At 51.2% G+C, this 16,656-nt stretch overlaps 3 protein-coding genes and 1 non-coding gene across 4 annotated transcripts; 1 reads left to right on the top strand and 3 right to left on the bottom strand.

The window, feature by feature from the left end:
* Window positions 1-1,631: 1,631 nt before the first annotated feature.
* BDZ83DRAFT_371098 (uncharacterized protein) lies at window positions 1,632-3,621 on the top strand. The gene is made up of 2 exons (XM_060502634.1): window positions 1,632-1,906; window positions 2,001-3,621. The coding sequence occupies exons 1-2, from the start codon at window positions 1,799-1,801 to the stop codon at window positions 3,537-3,539; spliced, it is 1,647 nt and encodes a 548-aa protein (XP_060363917.1). The 5' UTR covers window positions 1,632-1,798; the 3' UTR covers window positions 3,540-3,621.
* Window positions 3,622-6,861: 3,240 nt separating this feature from the next.
* Window positions 6,862-8,981, bottom strand: BDZ83DRAFT_579897 (uncharacterized protein; the record flags this gene model as incomplete). The annotated part of the gene is made up of 3 exons (XM_060505291.1): window positions 6,862-7,306; window positions 7,374-8,850; window positions 8,912-8,981. 3 exons carry the CDS (start codon window positions 8,979-8,981, stop codon window positions 6,862-6,864), a joined length of 1,992 nt encoding a protein of 663 aa, XP_060363916.1.
* Window positions 8,982-10,403: 1,422 nt separating this feature from the next.
* BDZ83DRAFT_624935 (uncharacterized protein) lies at window positions 10,404-12,682 on the bottom strand. The gene has a single exon (XM_060508473.1). It carries the CDS (start codon window positions 12,299-12,301, stop codon window positions 10,847-10,849), a length of 1,455 nt encoding a protein of 484 aa, XP_060363915.1. The 5' UTR covers window positions 12,302-12,682; the 3' UTR covers window positions 10,404-10,846.
* A 2,076-nt stretch (window positions 12,683-14,758) lies between these two features.
* On the bottom strand, window positions 14,759-14,839 carry BDZ83DRAFT_t169. Its single transcript has one exon. It is a non-coding gene; the product is annotated as a tRNA-Gly (tRNA).
* Between the last annotated feature and the right edge of the window lie 1,817 nt (window positions 14,840-16,656).

Here is a 16,656-nt window from a genome sequence, read left to right as displayed (position 1 = left end):
CTGTCGGTGTTGCAGCACCTTTGACGGTTTGACCTCCCGTCCTGTCTCTCCCAGACACCCAGACTGCTCCCTCTGAATCAACGCCATGCCATTGACACCTTTCTTTGTCTGGTTTGCGATGCAGCGTCAGTGTCACACGAACAACATGTGGGCCGTTGCACGGGACCTCTCTATATGTCTAGAATCTCTGGATAGACGTCTGGCATCCGTCATTGGCCCTTGGGAGGCATAGAGGCGCAGAAGTCTCGCATGCGCCTCGCATTCGCGCGTCTGTCTGTCGGGAGGAAGAACACACCGGTGACAAGCGCATCTAGCGGTCGTTGGTGGTCTTTGCCATTGTCACCCAATGAGACGCGGCAAAGCAGCAAGCGCAATGGGCAGCTAGCTGTATGGTGAGCCAAGGTACGCAGTACATCGTGTAGGCAGCTGCTCGCCCCTCCTCCTTCCCCTCATTCATAAACTGTTTATCGAATGACGAGAGTGACATCTTTCTTGCTGACTACCTGATACTAGCCGAGCCAACTTTTCAGTCCGAGCATATCCGTCATCTTTTGCAGAAACATTTGGGGGAGCCCAAAGGTAAATGCACAGTTGGGATGAAAATTGCCAGATGCAACTCTACTCCCGGCAGCATATCTTGTTAATCTTATCCGTAATACGGTGCCAGTCTCCCCCCTCTCCCTCTTCTCATTCTTAACAGAAAAACCCCTCCAATATCTCACGGCCTGCATTGGCCCAGAACTCTTCTCCCCTTTCTAATTCGCTACCTTCAACCATCTCTTGGTTTTTTTTCTTCCTATCAGCGACCGCGGCTCCCCGAAAGAGGGAATCCCACGCCTTGCACATGTGGGTCTTTGCTCTCCTGGATCGCCCTGGGGCCTGACCAACCAGCTTCTACGAATGTAAAAAGAGCTAGTCTGTTACTGGACTAGTGTCAAGAATCGGATAGATACGTACTGCTGCAATGGGGGAGAACGCCAAAACTCTGGCACTGCCTTGCACACTGTACCTTGTGTGTGCGACTGTGCGGCCTTCCTCCACTCCTCTCCTCTCCCATCCACTTCATTCACTCCCCCCCGTCTTTGTCCATTGTCTCGCTTTTGTGTCTCTTTTCCCTCCTGTTGCGTTGCTCTGCACTCCGGCACTGTGGAATCCACGCTGAGAGCGGCCACCAACAGAGACATAGAGAGGAGACTGGACGCCATAGCCATACGCACCAAAGAGCTCTCGTCAAACCACCACCACCTCCCACCACCGCACTCGCCGCTGCGAATGGCCTCCCGCTGAAAGGCCCTCTCCTCCATACTATTTCCCCATTTCGATTCGACAGCCCTTTTACCACGTACCACCTTCGTTGTTCCTTCTCCCGACCCCGTCCTCTGGTTGCTACATCCCGCCTTGACGCTATCTCTACTCGCTTTCCTTTGTTTCGACACACACACACACACACCAGGCGACCCTGACCCTGATCGTCCTGGCCCAGACCTTTTCTTACCGTCGCGCTTCGTGAGCGCCTCCTAATAATCCGCTTTGCCGGAAGAGCTACCACTACGCTAGACGCAAAGCCGGCGACCCAATCCCAATCTCCCGCTCTCGTCCAACAGCGCCGCCAGCTCCAGCTTCACTTCTTCACTGCCATTGTTGCAGCACCGCCATCCCATCTTGTCGTCCTTGGCTCGACACACATCACGCACATCACGAGACCTGCCTTGCTGCTGGACCTGACGACAACCTCGTCCCAGCTCACATACACACAGAGTCTGGAGGTTGCTGGCGCTCCAGCTCTCCAGACCACGCGATGGCCGCCATGTCCGCCGCGTCAGCGACGGCCAACACAATCACGCCCCCGAGTAGCAGCCACGGAAACGGAGGCGCATGGAATAATTACACAACAGCAGACACAGAGGTAAGATAGCTTCAGTCCTGGCGACATGGCGGTTTTTTTGCAACTGGCCTTGGCCAGGCTACTTGCGCGTAAATGAGCTGACAAAGTTTTGCAGAACCTTCAAAACAAAAGGTCTTTGGATAGAACCGATCAAAACAGCCGACCACCCCTATCGCAAAACGGCAGCTCGGCGAACATTTACGAATACGGCTTTGAGCCTCTGCCTCCCCCACGAAAGAAGGCTTCGAACGACAACATATCTCTAACAAAAAGCACAAGATCATGGGACAGGACAAACCGCCGTGACCATGACACGTCGAAATCGGGCAATTTTGCGGACGATGTTTTTGGGGGGAAAGCTGGGTCGGAGGAGAAGCGGTCGACGAACGACATACCCGTCTCTGACGACGACAAGTGGATTCACCGGGACAAGCTGGCCAAGATTGAGAGTCAGGAGCTCCAGGCTGCAGGCATTGTCTTGCCGCGGGCGCGTGCGAGCAGCAAACCGCGCAGAGGCCGTAGCGAGGAGAAGCTCAACGGTAGCTCCAGGAGGACCACGTCCGCCCCGCCAGACGACGAAATACCTCTGCCGAGATCTAGGAAAAGCTCAATTTCGCCGGAAAGCAGAGTCCCTGAAGAGACTTTACCGGACATGGATTTGCCTTCTTGGGATCTTCGGCGGCCTGAGGAAATCGCTGTCGAAGGAGATGACGCCTACTGGACTTCCATTAGTGACAAGAACAAAAGCGGCTCCAAGATCCCCGTCGCCAAGGCTAGCCCGGCCCCTATCCCCGAGTATTACTTGGAGAGGAATGCGCCCTCTGGACGAAGACGAAGTGGCGGTAGCGAGCTCGAGACGATAGCCTACCCGAAACCGAGGCCGAGGAGCGGTAGCGCCAACACGCTCGGCGCGACGTCAACATTGGCACCCGCAAAGCGTAACAACACCGACATCTCTCCCCGGAAAGGCAGCGGCACCTCTAGCACCACCAGAAAGACCTCGACTCAGATCAAGGGTGGTGGAAAGACCAAGACACGTGGCGGCAAGGATTCTACAAGCAGCATATCTGGGAACAGACCGACAACGCGATCTGGAGATCTGTCTCCCGGTGTCAAGAAGCCAGAGGGCGACCCGCCATGGATGGTCGGATCCTACCGTCCTGACCCTCGTTTGCCACCTGATCAGCAACTGCTCCCGACGGTCGCCAAGCGTCTGCAGCAGGAGCAATGGGAACGAGAGGGCAAATATGGAAGCATCTACGACAAGGAGTTCCGTCCACTCACGGCAGACGGTCTTCTCAAACCACCCGAAGCTGGATCTAGTACCACACCCCCCGAAGAAGAGAAGCAGGAGCAAGACGAGTGGCCGCTCAGAGGTGATGCTCCCAAAAGCCCCACGGCGCAGAGCCCCACGTCGCCGAGCATCAAGCAGACCAACTCGTACTCGACCATGCCCAAAATTTCCGATAAACCCCAGACTAGCCCGCTGCCGAGCCCTCGTGGCCCACTGAGCCCGACCATGCAACCCCAGCAGCCCGCCGAGACCCAGACCGTCGTCCGCGTACCCGAGCAACCTTCCGCTGCGGCCAACATGTCCATGGGCGGCGAAAAGAAGAAGAAGAGCGGAGGCTGCGGCTGCTGTCTGGTCATGTGAGCGGTCGCTACCATGTGTCCAGCCTCGCTCGACTTTGCTATCCACCTCTCCGTATATCCCGTGTCTGCATCATACTAACATACCCCCTTTTCATCCGCGAGGCGAGCCTCCAACGACGTTATGAGTCTCTTAATTCTATTCACAGCATCGGCCGATCAATTAGATGTATTTATCAAAATATTCCCACCAGACAACTGCATTGTCTTTCGGAGGCAATGCACTTGAGAGCAGCACCGCGGTCCAGGTTTTTCTTTGTTACCCTACCGAGCGTCCTCTCGCAGTTTCTCGACTCAGCGACAACCGTATCCTCGATCCGACCTGTGCGCGTCACTTGATAGTTATGGAGGTTCCGTGGAAGACGCGCCGAGTGACGGGGATTTTGTGTTTTCAGAAGCTGTACTGCGAACCAGAACGGAGAGGAGCTTGTTTATTGAACATCCAAACATTTCCTAGACTGTGTTCCGGCAGAGCCGTGGTTCACATCCAAAAATCGAAAGGCAGTTGAGGTGGTTGGGGTGTGCTATCCTCATCCTCACTCATCAAGACTGGCCCCAATATTATTCCCCCCGGTTATCAAAAATGTATAATCGTTAGCGATTGCACCCAGAAAAATTGTCAACTTTTTTGAACATCCACATCCACATACACTTGCTCCTTGTTTCTCTTTTCTTCGCATTGTGTTGCTGAGTTGGATGTGGAGGGAGGGTGTTTCTTCTTCCCATGTCGCCAGGCGTTTTTTACTGTTGAATTCTCTCCATGCCTGGGGTTTGATTTCTTTTCAGAACGGGGGAGTTTGGGCATCTGTGTCTGTTGTTAGTATGCGTTGAGGTTGATGATCTTGACAGGGAAGAGAGAGCAGGGCGAGTGTGAAGGAGGTGGGCTTCGTGGCTGAGTTTCGGTGAGAGAGATGGCGATGCGAGGTGTGTTTGAGAAGCTCGTGTCGCTGTGGAGGTGAGGACTTGAGTAATAACCGGATTCCGTGGAGGGTGATTGAGGTGCAGGGACTGGAGTGAAGAGGGAGTCTTTAAAGTGAGGGACGTCGGGAGAGGAGAGGCGTAGGCATCGGTGCGGATTTATATATAATTGATACCCCAATCCACGTTCCGCCGGTGGCCGAGGCGCGGTTGAGGAGGAGGGGATGAGAGGAGTGTTTTGCTGGGTTTGAGATGAGCTGGTGGTGTTGGACATGGTGTTCTAGAAAGGGAGAGAGGTGCAAAGTAGAGAGATAGGGGAGCGTACTTCAAAATCAAGCCTTTAACATACATATTGATCCTCGCAGTATCAGCATCCTTTGATAGGTTTCTGCGATCATCCAAAGTAAAACATTGGGACTCTTGTAAGAGAAGGAGGAGGGAGGGGGATAACAACCCATGCCTCTGACCGGGCTGGAACAGCGCGCTTCTTGATTGAAGCCAGTTTCGACTTCATTCAAGTATCTGTTTTCAGTTGAATCAGCCTGGCCATCTGCGCAGATACAGTTTTGACCTTACCCCGGCCCAGACGGGCGCCTCCTGTGTTCGTCCGGGGATAGAGTTGAGGGGTAATATGTAGCCTTTCTAGAAGACCGGAGGGAGATGGGAGGTGGAATGAAGGTCCAAATGTGGTTGCCTGGTGCTCTGAAGTAATTTACCGAATTATAGTATGTATGTGATCATAGGAAACTTGCCGTGATGCTCACCTCAGTGTAGACGCCTTGTTAATCTCAGAGTGGTACCTTCCTCTCGAGAAGAGTCACTACCAAATCCAGACCTTGAATTGAATCTTTGAGACGTATAAAAGGGACACCTCTCAGCGCAGGATTGCTAGGATTCTTTTCCTTAGGCAGAGAACCTGCAGCTTCTTCCATTTTGAGGAAGCAACATGATGGAGTGACTCAACTGCAGCTTGGAGTGTGCGGCGGCTGATATGTTCCGATCCCATTTCGCGATGAAGTTTCTCTTGCGCAAAGGCATAGTGGAAAGAGGCGGTGACATCGTTCTGCTGCTCATTCTTGATAGGCTGCTCTTTCGGGCGTTTCGTAGAGGAATACATAGAGGGCGACGAGGCTTGGTTGCCCTGGGCATGTCCCAATCAAGTAGTTCGTAGTTGCTAATGATACAAGTGAGCCTATGCAACCCCATCATTGCTCAAACGAGTTGGCTGAGTGCCTGCGTAACAACACAATGGCCATTCTTTTGGCGTATCCCGATGCGCCTGGCTTTCCAAAGCTTGATGAACTAGCAGAGGGTATCCTTTCAAGAGGACATAGTTGGCTGCCGAAGTGTGTTGAAGGAGGAAGGGGAACGGGGTCCGCTTCTTTTATGTCTTCAGACGGCGACACACGATCAGCATGTATACAAAGTTGATCATCGGTCATGATAGCGGACGTGGTCTCTAGAGATTACAGCAATTCGCACTAAGTGATTGCTAGCAGAGGCATAGCCGTCTTCTCAGGGCGGTCCGCCCGCCTAGCACCACTTTGTCAACCGTCTTGGTTGTATGCTACAGCCGACTGTTCAGCCCTTTAACAGCTGCCTCGACAATCTCAGGATTTTTAAGTCCGGCATGGCGCAGTTCAGAAGGTTGAGAAAGTACGGCAGCGTGACTTTAGGTAGCTCTCACCTTAACGACATTACCGTCGTAGCCGAGCTGACAACTACTATAGGCCGTCCATTTACCGAGCGCTACTTCAAATAATCAGTACGTAACGAAAAGTACAATTAAACAGTCTAAAGATACAGATTCTCTAGTACAAGCCCTATATTGGCTCAAAAGTCCGGAGAAAGCATCAATTTGGAAAATAATACGTACATACTCACATGTAAGATCAAAGGGTAGGTACCTAATTACGTACAGAGATATTCGCGAAAGGTGAACTTCTACATGCAAATAATACCTAGACTAACCTTAAGAACAAAAAACTTTTGACAACCTGATGGCATCGGACCTACGCAGCCCACTGACGTTGAAGCTCGTCGCTTTTGGCAAATAGCTGTCAAGTTTGAATATCCGACATGAGAGCCTCCTAGTTCGGCACTTGGCACAGCGGCGCTCAAAGTTCCGCCCGTTTCAACGGAGAGAGTCAGCCTTGGTCGTACATCATGCCATACTCAATGTCGTTCTCCAAATTGTACCTGTACTATCAATGATCGTTACGCGTAAGCGGGGGCTACACCTGGCTTCAGCCCTCAGAGACCCATCAGCCCAAATACCACTCTCAATCATCACAGGAAGAGCACCGGCCACCGCTAACTAAGTACCCGCGTAGCGATAAAGTTTTCCGCAAGCCTTCGTGCAGTCATGCTTCCTATTTCCCTCTCGAAAACACTGACCACCATGGCTTCTACCCCTGAGTACGATCCATCTCCCTGGGAACACCTTCTTCAGCGCCGGACACGCCGCACGACGTCTCTTGTGAGGGAGTCTTCTCTGCCGTATCCTCAGCGACCACAATCTGGCTCCCTATGAGCTGGACCTGAACCCCTTTCGCGAGCTTCTTCATGGCATCCACAGCCTGTAGACCTCCACCCACCGCAGTGCGGCAGCCTGGACCGAGAGCGACAAGAGTGACCAACGACGAGCTTTTGAGGTCTTTATAATCTGAATCTGAGCCTCCCGTATAGTAAACGATTGTAATGACAAGAAAAACTGCTGCGGCCGCGATATCGGCTGCGAGTAATATCACCCAAGGCCACCTTATATTGACGTATGTGGCCATTGTTGTTGCCCGCCCGGGAACACTGAATACGCCTTTCGTCCATTGATCGTAGGGCCGTTTCATCCGGAGTCTACTTCCAAGATTAGCTGCCGCATAATGAAATAAGCAAGCCTGGAAGCAACCAGGTCTAGACTTACGAAGCAGACAATAAGGTGGCAGCGTTTTTGTAAATATTCTCGAGGCAAAGTTTTCGACTCTCAGAGTTTTGTATGTTGGATCGCGAGAACAACACTGAGGTGTGAAGTGTAGTTAAGAATTGAGAACCTTTGGTATAAAGTGGAAGAAATCCATTGGCAGCCGGAGACATGGTAACGAATCCAAGACCTGCGAAGTAAGTCCTCAATAATTGGGAGATCAGTTCCATCGCGTGGTAACTCGCACTGAAGTCTTCAGTTTCGGTTCGAAGCGGCTTGACTGAATGAGTTCCACTTCGTGTCGGACTTTTGAGGCTAAGGGTTTCATTCCAGCGGTTCGGCCTAGTCATGCATGCATACGAGTCGTTTCGAACCAACGATGGACATTCCATATCGATAAATGCTTGGTCGCCTTTGCCACTGGGCTCGGTAAAAGTGTCCTGAATGAGGGTTTGCTCTCTACCTAGCTGGACTGTAGTGGTATAAGATTGCACACAAAGGTGGAAGAGAACTTCGACGGCCTCATGCTCGAAACTGTGGACATGAGTCCATGCCTCCTTCCATGTCAGGTTTGGACTTTTGTCTCTAGACCGCCACCAGGTCTTGTCAACCTCGGTAAGTATTGGCGTAGTGTAGATCAGAAAGAATGATGCAAGTCTTGCTCGAAGTAGAGCTGGGCTGTGCTGGAATGCAAACGTGTGGTTGCCGTCCAGTATATCTGTGAACAATGCTGCTTTGCTTTGATGGTCGAATTCAAAACCACCAAGAAGCGAAAGCTTCCAAACGCTGCTATTTGGGAGAATTCTGTCGGCTAGTACGGGTGTTTCTGTCATTGTTCCGTCTTCGAACTTCTCAACTTTCAGGAAAGATGTTATGTTTGCCATCTTTACGCAGATCCCAAGGGACCTATATTGATCAAATGTGCAGTTGCCTGTTGAACAAAATGTTGCGTTAGTGTCGACATCAGCATAAGGTAAAGGCTTCTGAAAATTCTCATAATCTAGGACGAAAGTTTGGTAGCCGCCGAAACGGATTGCTGACTCGAGTTTATCTCTGGGGTACATTAGATCTCGGACAACTCGCGTAGTAGCTTGGCTTTCTGTTGCCTCTTTTGCGACGGGCGTTTCTTTCAGTGAGTACTTGATCGATAATTGTGTAATGGGCGATGTCAGACCACTGATAGCGGTGAGGAGCGCTCCCAGAACTACAAAATGCCGGAATCGGAATCGCCAGAGTAGTATCAAGGAGCCCCAGGCCCCTCGGCTTGCTTGATCTATCACCTCGAAGTCGTAGAGAGGTCGAGTTACACTATTTTTGTTGAACCAGGCCCATTGTGACTGGCTGATGCAAGCGCAGACGGGTACCATGAAGGCAGCCTTCGCCAAGGTGGTGAATAATGCGAGGAACGAGTTCAGTGTAGCATCCAGCGGCCAGTTCGGTTGCTTTTGCGAATCGTATTTGAGGAGTACAACAATGATAACTTGGTGTTTCGAAAATTGCTTAGTAGTGATCAGAGCTTCTTAACGGGCATTGGTACTTACCGGCTAAGAGAACCGTGCTCAGTGCGATGCAGGATATCTCTAGAGCCCATATTTTCCAAGTTGGCTTCATGGTTTCAGAGTTTCTCTTCATTTCATCAAGACTTTCAGCACTACCAGTCGTAGGTTGCGGGCTTCTTCCAGGTCCTTCTGGAGTCTCTTGAGCACTAGTGCAAATGGTGACACTGACAGGTTTCCTTCGAATCTCGGTGCCTGGTATCAAGAGATCGTCATGTTGATGAGAGTTAATATTGATGCTACAAGTCGCTTGAGGCGAGATTGGGCTTATCTCGCTCGCCATCATCTCGGCTTCGGGCCTCAACAGTCTCGTTTCATGAGTCTCGGCGGCAGAGGTTGGGTGAGATGATGAAGACGAAGTTTGCGGACGAGGCGATGCCGACTGGTTCAAGTCACTTGCACTCTGCGAAGAGCACTGGTTAGAGAACAACAGCGGAGCTCGTTGCTGAAAAGTGTCCGGAGACAAAGCTTGAGATGGTTCTTCGTTGGCTTCCATGGCTGTTGAGAAGACAGAATGGAGAATTGTGAATTGTGCTTTAGCTGCAAGGTAAAACTAGCTTGCGAGTGAGGAATCAATTCCTAGTCAACTACTCAGCGAGAAGTAGGGGCTGCTATATAATCATAATGAGCTCAACTTTCAAGCCCAGAGAAGAATGTGGGAAACGTGACATTCAGGAATCTCTTAGTCAGTGCATAGATCCCCTCGAAAGGATATCAAGCCGTTCTAGTTAGTATACGCAAGTCTGGCTTCTTTGGTGCCATATTCGTGCGCTGCTGACACGGCGATTTGGTGACGCTGTGCCACCGACCTCAGCTTATGGTAGCGTCAGTCTCGGGATGTCTCTATGACGGGACGGAAGATATTCCTGGCGTGGAGGTCACTGGTACCTAGGCAACTTGGTTACATCCCGAGCCGGTAAGTGTTACTACTACGTGATTTGTTCTATTAAGACTTGAGTACCACCTCAGCTCGCTTCTATTGACCGTTAACGTCTTATCAACCGCAACTGTGGTCCGTTCAACAAGACGCGGTCACCCAAAGATGCATAACCTCACACTCAATTTGACGTGGACATTGTGCAAATCATGTGTTGTTCAGGACGTCAAGGCCGCCTTGTCCCATTGCCCACGAACCAGGGTAGTGAGGTCACAGATCAGAAGACTTGCACAGATCGCAGTAACATGACTGTATTACATGAAAAGAAGAGCCGAGCGACCTCTAGGAAGCGCGACGGAGTAAAGACGCACCTCTGATTGAGTGAAACATAGCAAGACACTGGTGGGCTACGTGATACAACACGGGGCTTCGAATAGATAAGAGATCGCCTCCCCAATGTTGACTACTAGACGGGCTTGGCCTTACATCGCGGCTCCTGACGAATCTGGAAAGTTATAGGACATGATAGCTATTAGGCAGCAAGTCGGAAAGTAGAAATCTTATTTTGATAGATATCACACCTGATCGGTTCCAACAAAAACCCTCAATAGTTCGTACTTAGTGCAGCAAAATGAATAAAAACAGCCTAAGGCAGGTGTACCATGCATGCTATTCCATAGGGCCACCACTGCCTTCAACAAAAGGTGCTACTCCACCTTCTGACTTCAAACATAGTTATGTATATGTATGCATTGATCTTGAACCCTCGACGACGATGAAGCTGGTAAATAAGCAGCTCCAGTAAGAGAATCAGATGACGGCACACAAGGATGGGGATATCAAATTGTATTAGGTGGTTATCTATGGGGCATACTCCGGCTATCTCAACTTCTTCGCCGCTGTTAGCAAGCTCTCTTATTCTGCGCTGCAAATTTCCTTTCTCATGAGCTCAGTCAACAAAGCCCAGCCGGCCCCAAGTGTACAAAAGAAATCCTCCACAAGTGATTGGCTAGTAAAAATTGATGAATTCCCAGATGCAAGTCTCAAAATCCCTCCTTCTGGTTCAAAACGGAAGCATGCACCACGGTGGGACTCGTCTGCACGAGCGTACCAACCGTAACATGCGGCCAGCTAAGCCCCGCAAAGTCCAGCGTGACATTCTGCGTGTACTGAAGCTGGGTATACTCCACGGTCACCGTCTTTGCCTGCGGGATCGGGAAGTGGACCTCAAAGACGGGCACCTCCTCGCCCTCGCGGAGGGGCAGCGGCGAGAAGTGCTTGCACCGCTGGTGCTCCGAGGGCCCCTTCCACGGCTCAAGGTGGATCTTTGTGCGGACGGTGGAGATCCAGTACTGGGCTTCCATGCGGGTTGCGTTGGCGTTGGCGCGGCTGGGGAGTTCGAGGGCTTGTTGGCCGTCGCCGACGAGGAAGCCGATGTTGGAGGTGCCGCCGCCGAGGTTGTTTCCCTCGGGCTTGGTTGTGATTTTGTAGGATGTGTTCTCGATGATATCTTTACCCTTGTTGGCCAGCTCCAGGACGCTGTTGGGGTCCTTGACCATTTCTTTGGTGATTGTACGGGCTTGCAAGAACGGATTGAGGTCTTGGGGGAGGCGGAAGGTGGCAGGGTTGTCTACGTCTTGGCTGGGGAAGGGGAAGGGCGTACCGCCGCCAACCGGGAAGGGAGTGATGTCGACTTTGGGGATGATTGGTTTCCCACGGCTGAAAGATGGCTCCGAGAAGCACTGGGCGTTGATGGTGGTGCCATGAGGGATGGAAGCCATGCGAGCAAGGGAGGTCTTGAGCTTGGGGATAGTGGTCGCGGGAACGTGCATCCAGAGACCGGGCTCGAAGTGGATGACGGGAGGTTTCGTCTCCGCCTCTGTAATATCATGAATGGTCTGGGTGTAAGGAACGCCGTTAAGTTCGATGTCCTCCTGCTTCAGCAGCCCACGGTTGGGGACATCTCCGAGACCGGGAGCGAATACTTGAGTCTCGTGCGTGATGTTGAGCTGGAGGATGTTGTCCGGGATGAAAGGCGGCTCCAACACGGGAGTGACATGCAATGCAGTAGGAGAGGTGGTGCTGTGAGGGCGGAAGATGGTGTTGAAGCCCCTGCCGGTGAAAGTGCGGTTCTCCAGCTTGTTCAAGATTCCCAACGGCGGCGCCGGTGCCGCTGGCGTTGCTTGTTGAGTGATGTTGGCATGGGTGGTATCCGGAGTGCCGTTGTTGTGGGCGTTGGCGAGGTATGGGCAACCGCCACGGCCGTTGGAGTTGTGGTCGGCCTGTGGCTGGAGGACGGTGGCTCCGAAGGAGTTGGCCTCTGGGACGCTGATTGAGGCGGAGGTGGTGATGGGGAGACCCATGACTGCAAATGTGCTTTTGGATGCGTGGTTCTTCAAAGTAACGGATGAAGGTGAGTTGTGTGGTGAGATGGATGAGGGACGATGATGAGAAGAATGGATGTTTAAGTAGTTTTTTCCTGATACTATCGATGGCATCTAAATGAAGGCAAATGGAAGCACAAGTTACACGAGCAACAGATAGGCAGAATTCCGCAAGCGCAAATACGAGCTGACTGTTGATGGCTTCAGTTGGGGAGCTGAAGTGTGAATAAGACACGTCGAACGCCACAGCCTGTAAGCTCGGAAGTATCATCTGAGTGGCATCAGCCGCATTCGAAGCTGACAGTGAGGCGTTCTCTACTTCCGCTTCTCTGCTTTTGTAAGTTGTGTGGCACTCCGATCCGCTCGCCGCCTTCATTCCGGCAAACAAAGATGAGACGCTGTAGCCTATCTCTTCACTGTGAGGTCCAGCAGGGAACGTACGCCACCTTCTAGGCAGTAGGGGTTTCTAGAGACCCTATCGTGCGAATAATGCATCGATACTAGAAAAGACGATGGAGAGTTTTCGATTGTCTCATATCCTGCTCTAGGCCTTAGGAAGTTGCGGCTGAAGCTCAGCGGGCACGCGCCGGTCCGCTTCCGGAACGTTGAAGCCCGCAACCAAGCCGCATCGGCAATTAGAGAAATGGAAGTCCCTAGGTCTCTTGTGGTGGAATTCCTGGTCTTGCGAAGCCAAAGTACCTTGGATTCCTCACTGGAGAAGCCGGCTGGTGCTCTTGAGTCAATGGCAGATACTGACTTTTAGGGGTAAGTCCGTCGTACAATGCTCACGTCCCTCGGGGACTGAGGTCACGGGAAAAGTTAAGGGAGTCTTACATGCAGGTACAACTTATGGCCTACTTCAATCTAGCACATGTGCGTTTCCGAGAGGATCCCCCAATCACTTCTCCTCCCCCTCATCAGCTGGAATCCAAATGTCTCTGGTTTTTGGAAATCCTACACATCTGATTGGCCGTAGTCCGCATGCCACCTTTCCCGCGCCATGTGCTAATCTGACGGCACCTAGGGGAAACGTGGAAATCCCCCACTCGGTTACGACGGTCTAGATCCGCTAGTCTTTAACTCTGGCATGCAAGCTGTCGGAACGCCTCACGCGCACGCTGCAACCGGAGGGTTCCGCGGCTTCGCCCAGGGTTGTGTCTCAGCCCTTTGCCAGATAGGCTGACTGTCGCTCAGCACGGTGGTGCGGAACGTTCCACCGCACCCGGGAAACACAATGGCGGGGTGAATTTGCCATGGGTTGCACATGGTATTAATTTGCCTCGTGCGGCGGGCAACGGGGCGGGATTTCGGTGAAGAATGTGTGGCATTAGGGACTTTCCCCTGATGTGTGAGGGTGGGGAAGACGGCCGCAGAGCATTCTTTTACCTCGAATCAGTACGCGTATTTATATTCTAGTATCTAAGTTGTAATATGATTGTATCTCTTTAGAATGAGTGATGTGCAAAAACATAGATTGGGCAGGAAGCATGCCGCTTGGGTGCTCCTTCCCGTTGACTGCCTTCTGAACTTCGTAAGGTCTGATATCTTACCAAGAATACGTGACAGGTACGTCACTGAATCATCGTAGTATCGGAAGCCGAAGGGCTATAGCCAGAGTATTCCCTTCTCATCCTAACAACAAATATCGGGCCTGGTGACCGAGTGGTGAAAGCCGTGAAGTGCTGACTATTGCGTGATTCTCCGTACTCTTCAGGACTCCTGCGTTCAATCCTTGGTCGGCTCCTGTTGTTTTTGCCTTTTTCTTATCCACTAGAAACTGATAATCAGTCGCTTATGTTCCACTGCTTGCTTTATTACTGGCAACGCATACGCCCGGGCGGTCCGTCTTATAGACTTCACAGATAAGGCGGTTTTAAGCATATAACTGTTGCCGTGTCGCCCTGAGACGCCGTCGGGCCTTCTTCGTGACGAAACAACTTTTGACAAATGTAATGGGTGGCTGGAAGTAATTGATCTGGACGTGCCATGAAGAAGGTTGATTATGGAGGAAGGAACAAAAGAGCTTCGCTGCTCAGCATGAGGATGAAGCTCACGGGGCTTGATCTGAGCCATGTTCGGGGCCCAGCCCCTTAAGTCCATTTTTCCAGAATCCTTGGGATAGCGTAATTTGCAAGACAAAAACCAAGTCATGCTGCGAAGAGATGTCAAATCCGGTCTTGTCAGTTTTATCCATAAGCCTGAAGGTCTATTTTGATTCTTGATGACTCAAATCGCCCTGTACGTGAAATTGTAGCGGATGGCTAACATACTTTCGTCAAAGCATTAAGCATCAAACAATAATATCGTCCATAGAAGTTCCTCCGATTTCTCTTGCTGAGATGATACCAAATGAAAGGTCTACCTGGCAGTATATGTAGCTCACACTGAGAGGACGACGGGACGCAAGCAACATATCACGAAACTGAAACGCCCATCTAGGTACGTATGGGGACGTCACTCACTTTCCCATCCAGAGAAATATCGTGAATTGACGACCCAAAGGGCACAGACAAGCTTTTCAGCTTGAAGGGACATCTCACAGGTACCAGAACGCAGCAAAAAGCAAAAGAATGCGTCGAGGGGGAATCGAACCCCCGGCTCCCCGACGCTGCTTGATGGCAACGGAGAATTTTACCACTAAACCATCGACGCTGGGTGTTGGTGATTCGAGTTGGTGACTCGGATGCTGGTTGGCGACGAGAATGGAAGTTAAATTGGAAAGCGAGTGGGCAGATGCTGTTGTGTGTGCTCGTGGGTTGAGATTGTGGAGGATGAGGGTTCACGATGTCCACTCAGTTCACTTTTACCTTGATTAGACTCAAATGATGTTGCCCCCACTCCGAAAATGGAGGGGATCAAACAAACTTGGGTAACTCTGGAGGTCTTGCACATTGATTCTGTATGTGGTTGTAGCCTCATTCATCTTCGCTGCGACTGCTGAGGCAACAGCGGACGGAAAGGGGCGCGGTGCTATGCTATCAGCTTGGAACGAGCTTCTTGAAAAGTTGGAGAGTCTTTGGCTCACTTGAAATAGGTCATTGCGCAAATCTGACGTGGTCATGCAGTAAGCCAGTGGCCACAAGTTACATCGCATTCAATGTTCGGGGCTGCCTGGTTGTGAATTGTACCAAACTACAGACACAAGCATCTAGCGGCTCTTCAAAAGGCTTCTATTACCACAGAGAGTGTGTTCCCAAGTCAGTGTCGGATGCTGTTACTACGTTGTGACTAGTAACACTTGTGTTGGTGTGCTCTGGGACAGTGCTGACGGGGTTTTCGGCAGTGCGCCCTTGAGTTAAGACAATGAGGCTGCATTAAAGTGAAGCCCAAGGTCAGCGACAAGTTCAACGTTTTGACTGCGCTAGCTGACCTGACATGTAGGGAAAAAGTTTTCCGTTTGATCATGACATCAGGGTCAGTTGGCCAGTGCCGCGTTGGAGCGGAAGCCTTGTAAGACCTCTGTTATACATAGGCAGCCAATTCATCTTGACATGTCACCGTCGTGGAGGCTCCTCACACCATTACGGCGACTAATAGTTACAGTGGTTCTTTGTGCGAGTATCATTTGGTTCACCGGATCTAGCAGAGTTGTTTGAAGGTCGCAAGGAGGCCCGTTCATACAAAGAAGATCGCAATCGTGAAGTCATCGGCCGCATGACCATGCCATCAGGGGAGAGAATGTGAGACTAGCCACCCGGTAGTGCCAGGTTCTCTACAGCTGACTGCCACAGAACTTGAGAAGCTGCGATCGGCATCCAGCTGACAGCTGATAGATCCTTCAACTTACACGGTCTGCTATCAGCCTCACTTTCGCAGCTCCTAGACTAGAGGTAGTGATGTTTCGATATCGCTCTTTCCCAGGGATGATAGCCATGTATGGCAATGATCTGAATGACTTACTGGTAGTAAGAATCATCGAAGTTGGAAGAGAAAGAGCCAGATTGTCAGGCAACTTTCGAGGACGACCTGATACTGGCGCATCATATATCTTGAATGGGCTGAAGAGATGAGGATCTCTTTTGGATCAACTCTGGCGACCAGCAAGATGTATTTACCACGGTGAAGGTAAATGGAGAATCAAGATGCAGAATTAAGGGATAAACGATGATGGAAATCCTGCACATCTGGAGTGATTCGTCCGCTGTCCCTGCGGGACTGCAGAGAAGTTAGACAGGCATAAGTTGATACCATTGTGTTGGTAAAGATGACCACGCAGCATCTCTGACAAGTGCTTGGATGAGCTATAGAGGTAAGGAAAGGAACAATGGTGGTGCCATAGATTGGCGTGACTCGTGTGCTGTGGATAGTTAACTGGATTTTCTGCAAGGTGAAGCTTCGCTGCCCGCGGGAGACCTAAAATCGGCTATCTCTGTGAGGGTGACCAATGCACTTTCGACTTGAGTTCTCAGGCTCCAGCTGAGCCTCTTTCACACGTTCTTATTTTTAGAATTTCTTGCCTTCGAGGACAC

The sequence above is a fragment of the Colletotrichum acutatum genome (genome assembly GCF_030867785.1).
Source record: "Colletotrichum acutatum strain CBS 112980 chromosome Unknown BDZ83scaffold_59, whole genome shotgun sequence".
Taxonomy (NCBI): Eukaryota; Fungi; Ascomycota; class Sordariomycetes; order Glomerellales; family Glomerellaceae; genus Colletotrichum; species Colletotrichum acutatum.
This window is presented reverse-complemented; position numbering and strand designations above follow the sequence as displayed.

Coding starts and splice junctions, on each gene's coding strand:
- BDZ83DRAFT_371098 (XM_060502634.1), top strand. CDS start 1,799: ATGGCCGCCATGTCCGCCGCGTCAGCGACGGCCAACACAATCACGCCC. Junction 1,907..2,000: donor ACACAACAGCAGACACAGAG/GTAAGATAGCTT, acceptor AAAGTTTTGCAG/AACCTTCAAAACAAAAGGTC.
- BDZ83DRAFT_624935 (XM_060508473.1), bottom strand. CDS start 12,301: ATGCCATCGATAGTATCAGGAAAAAACTACTTAAACATCCATTCTTCT.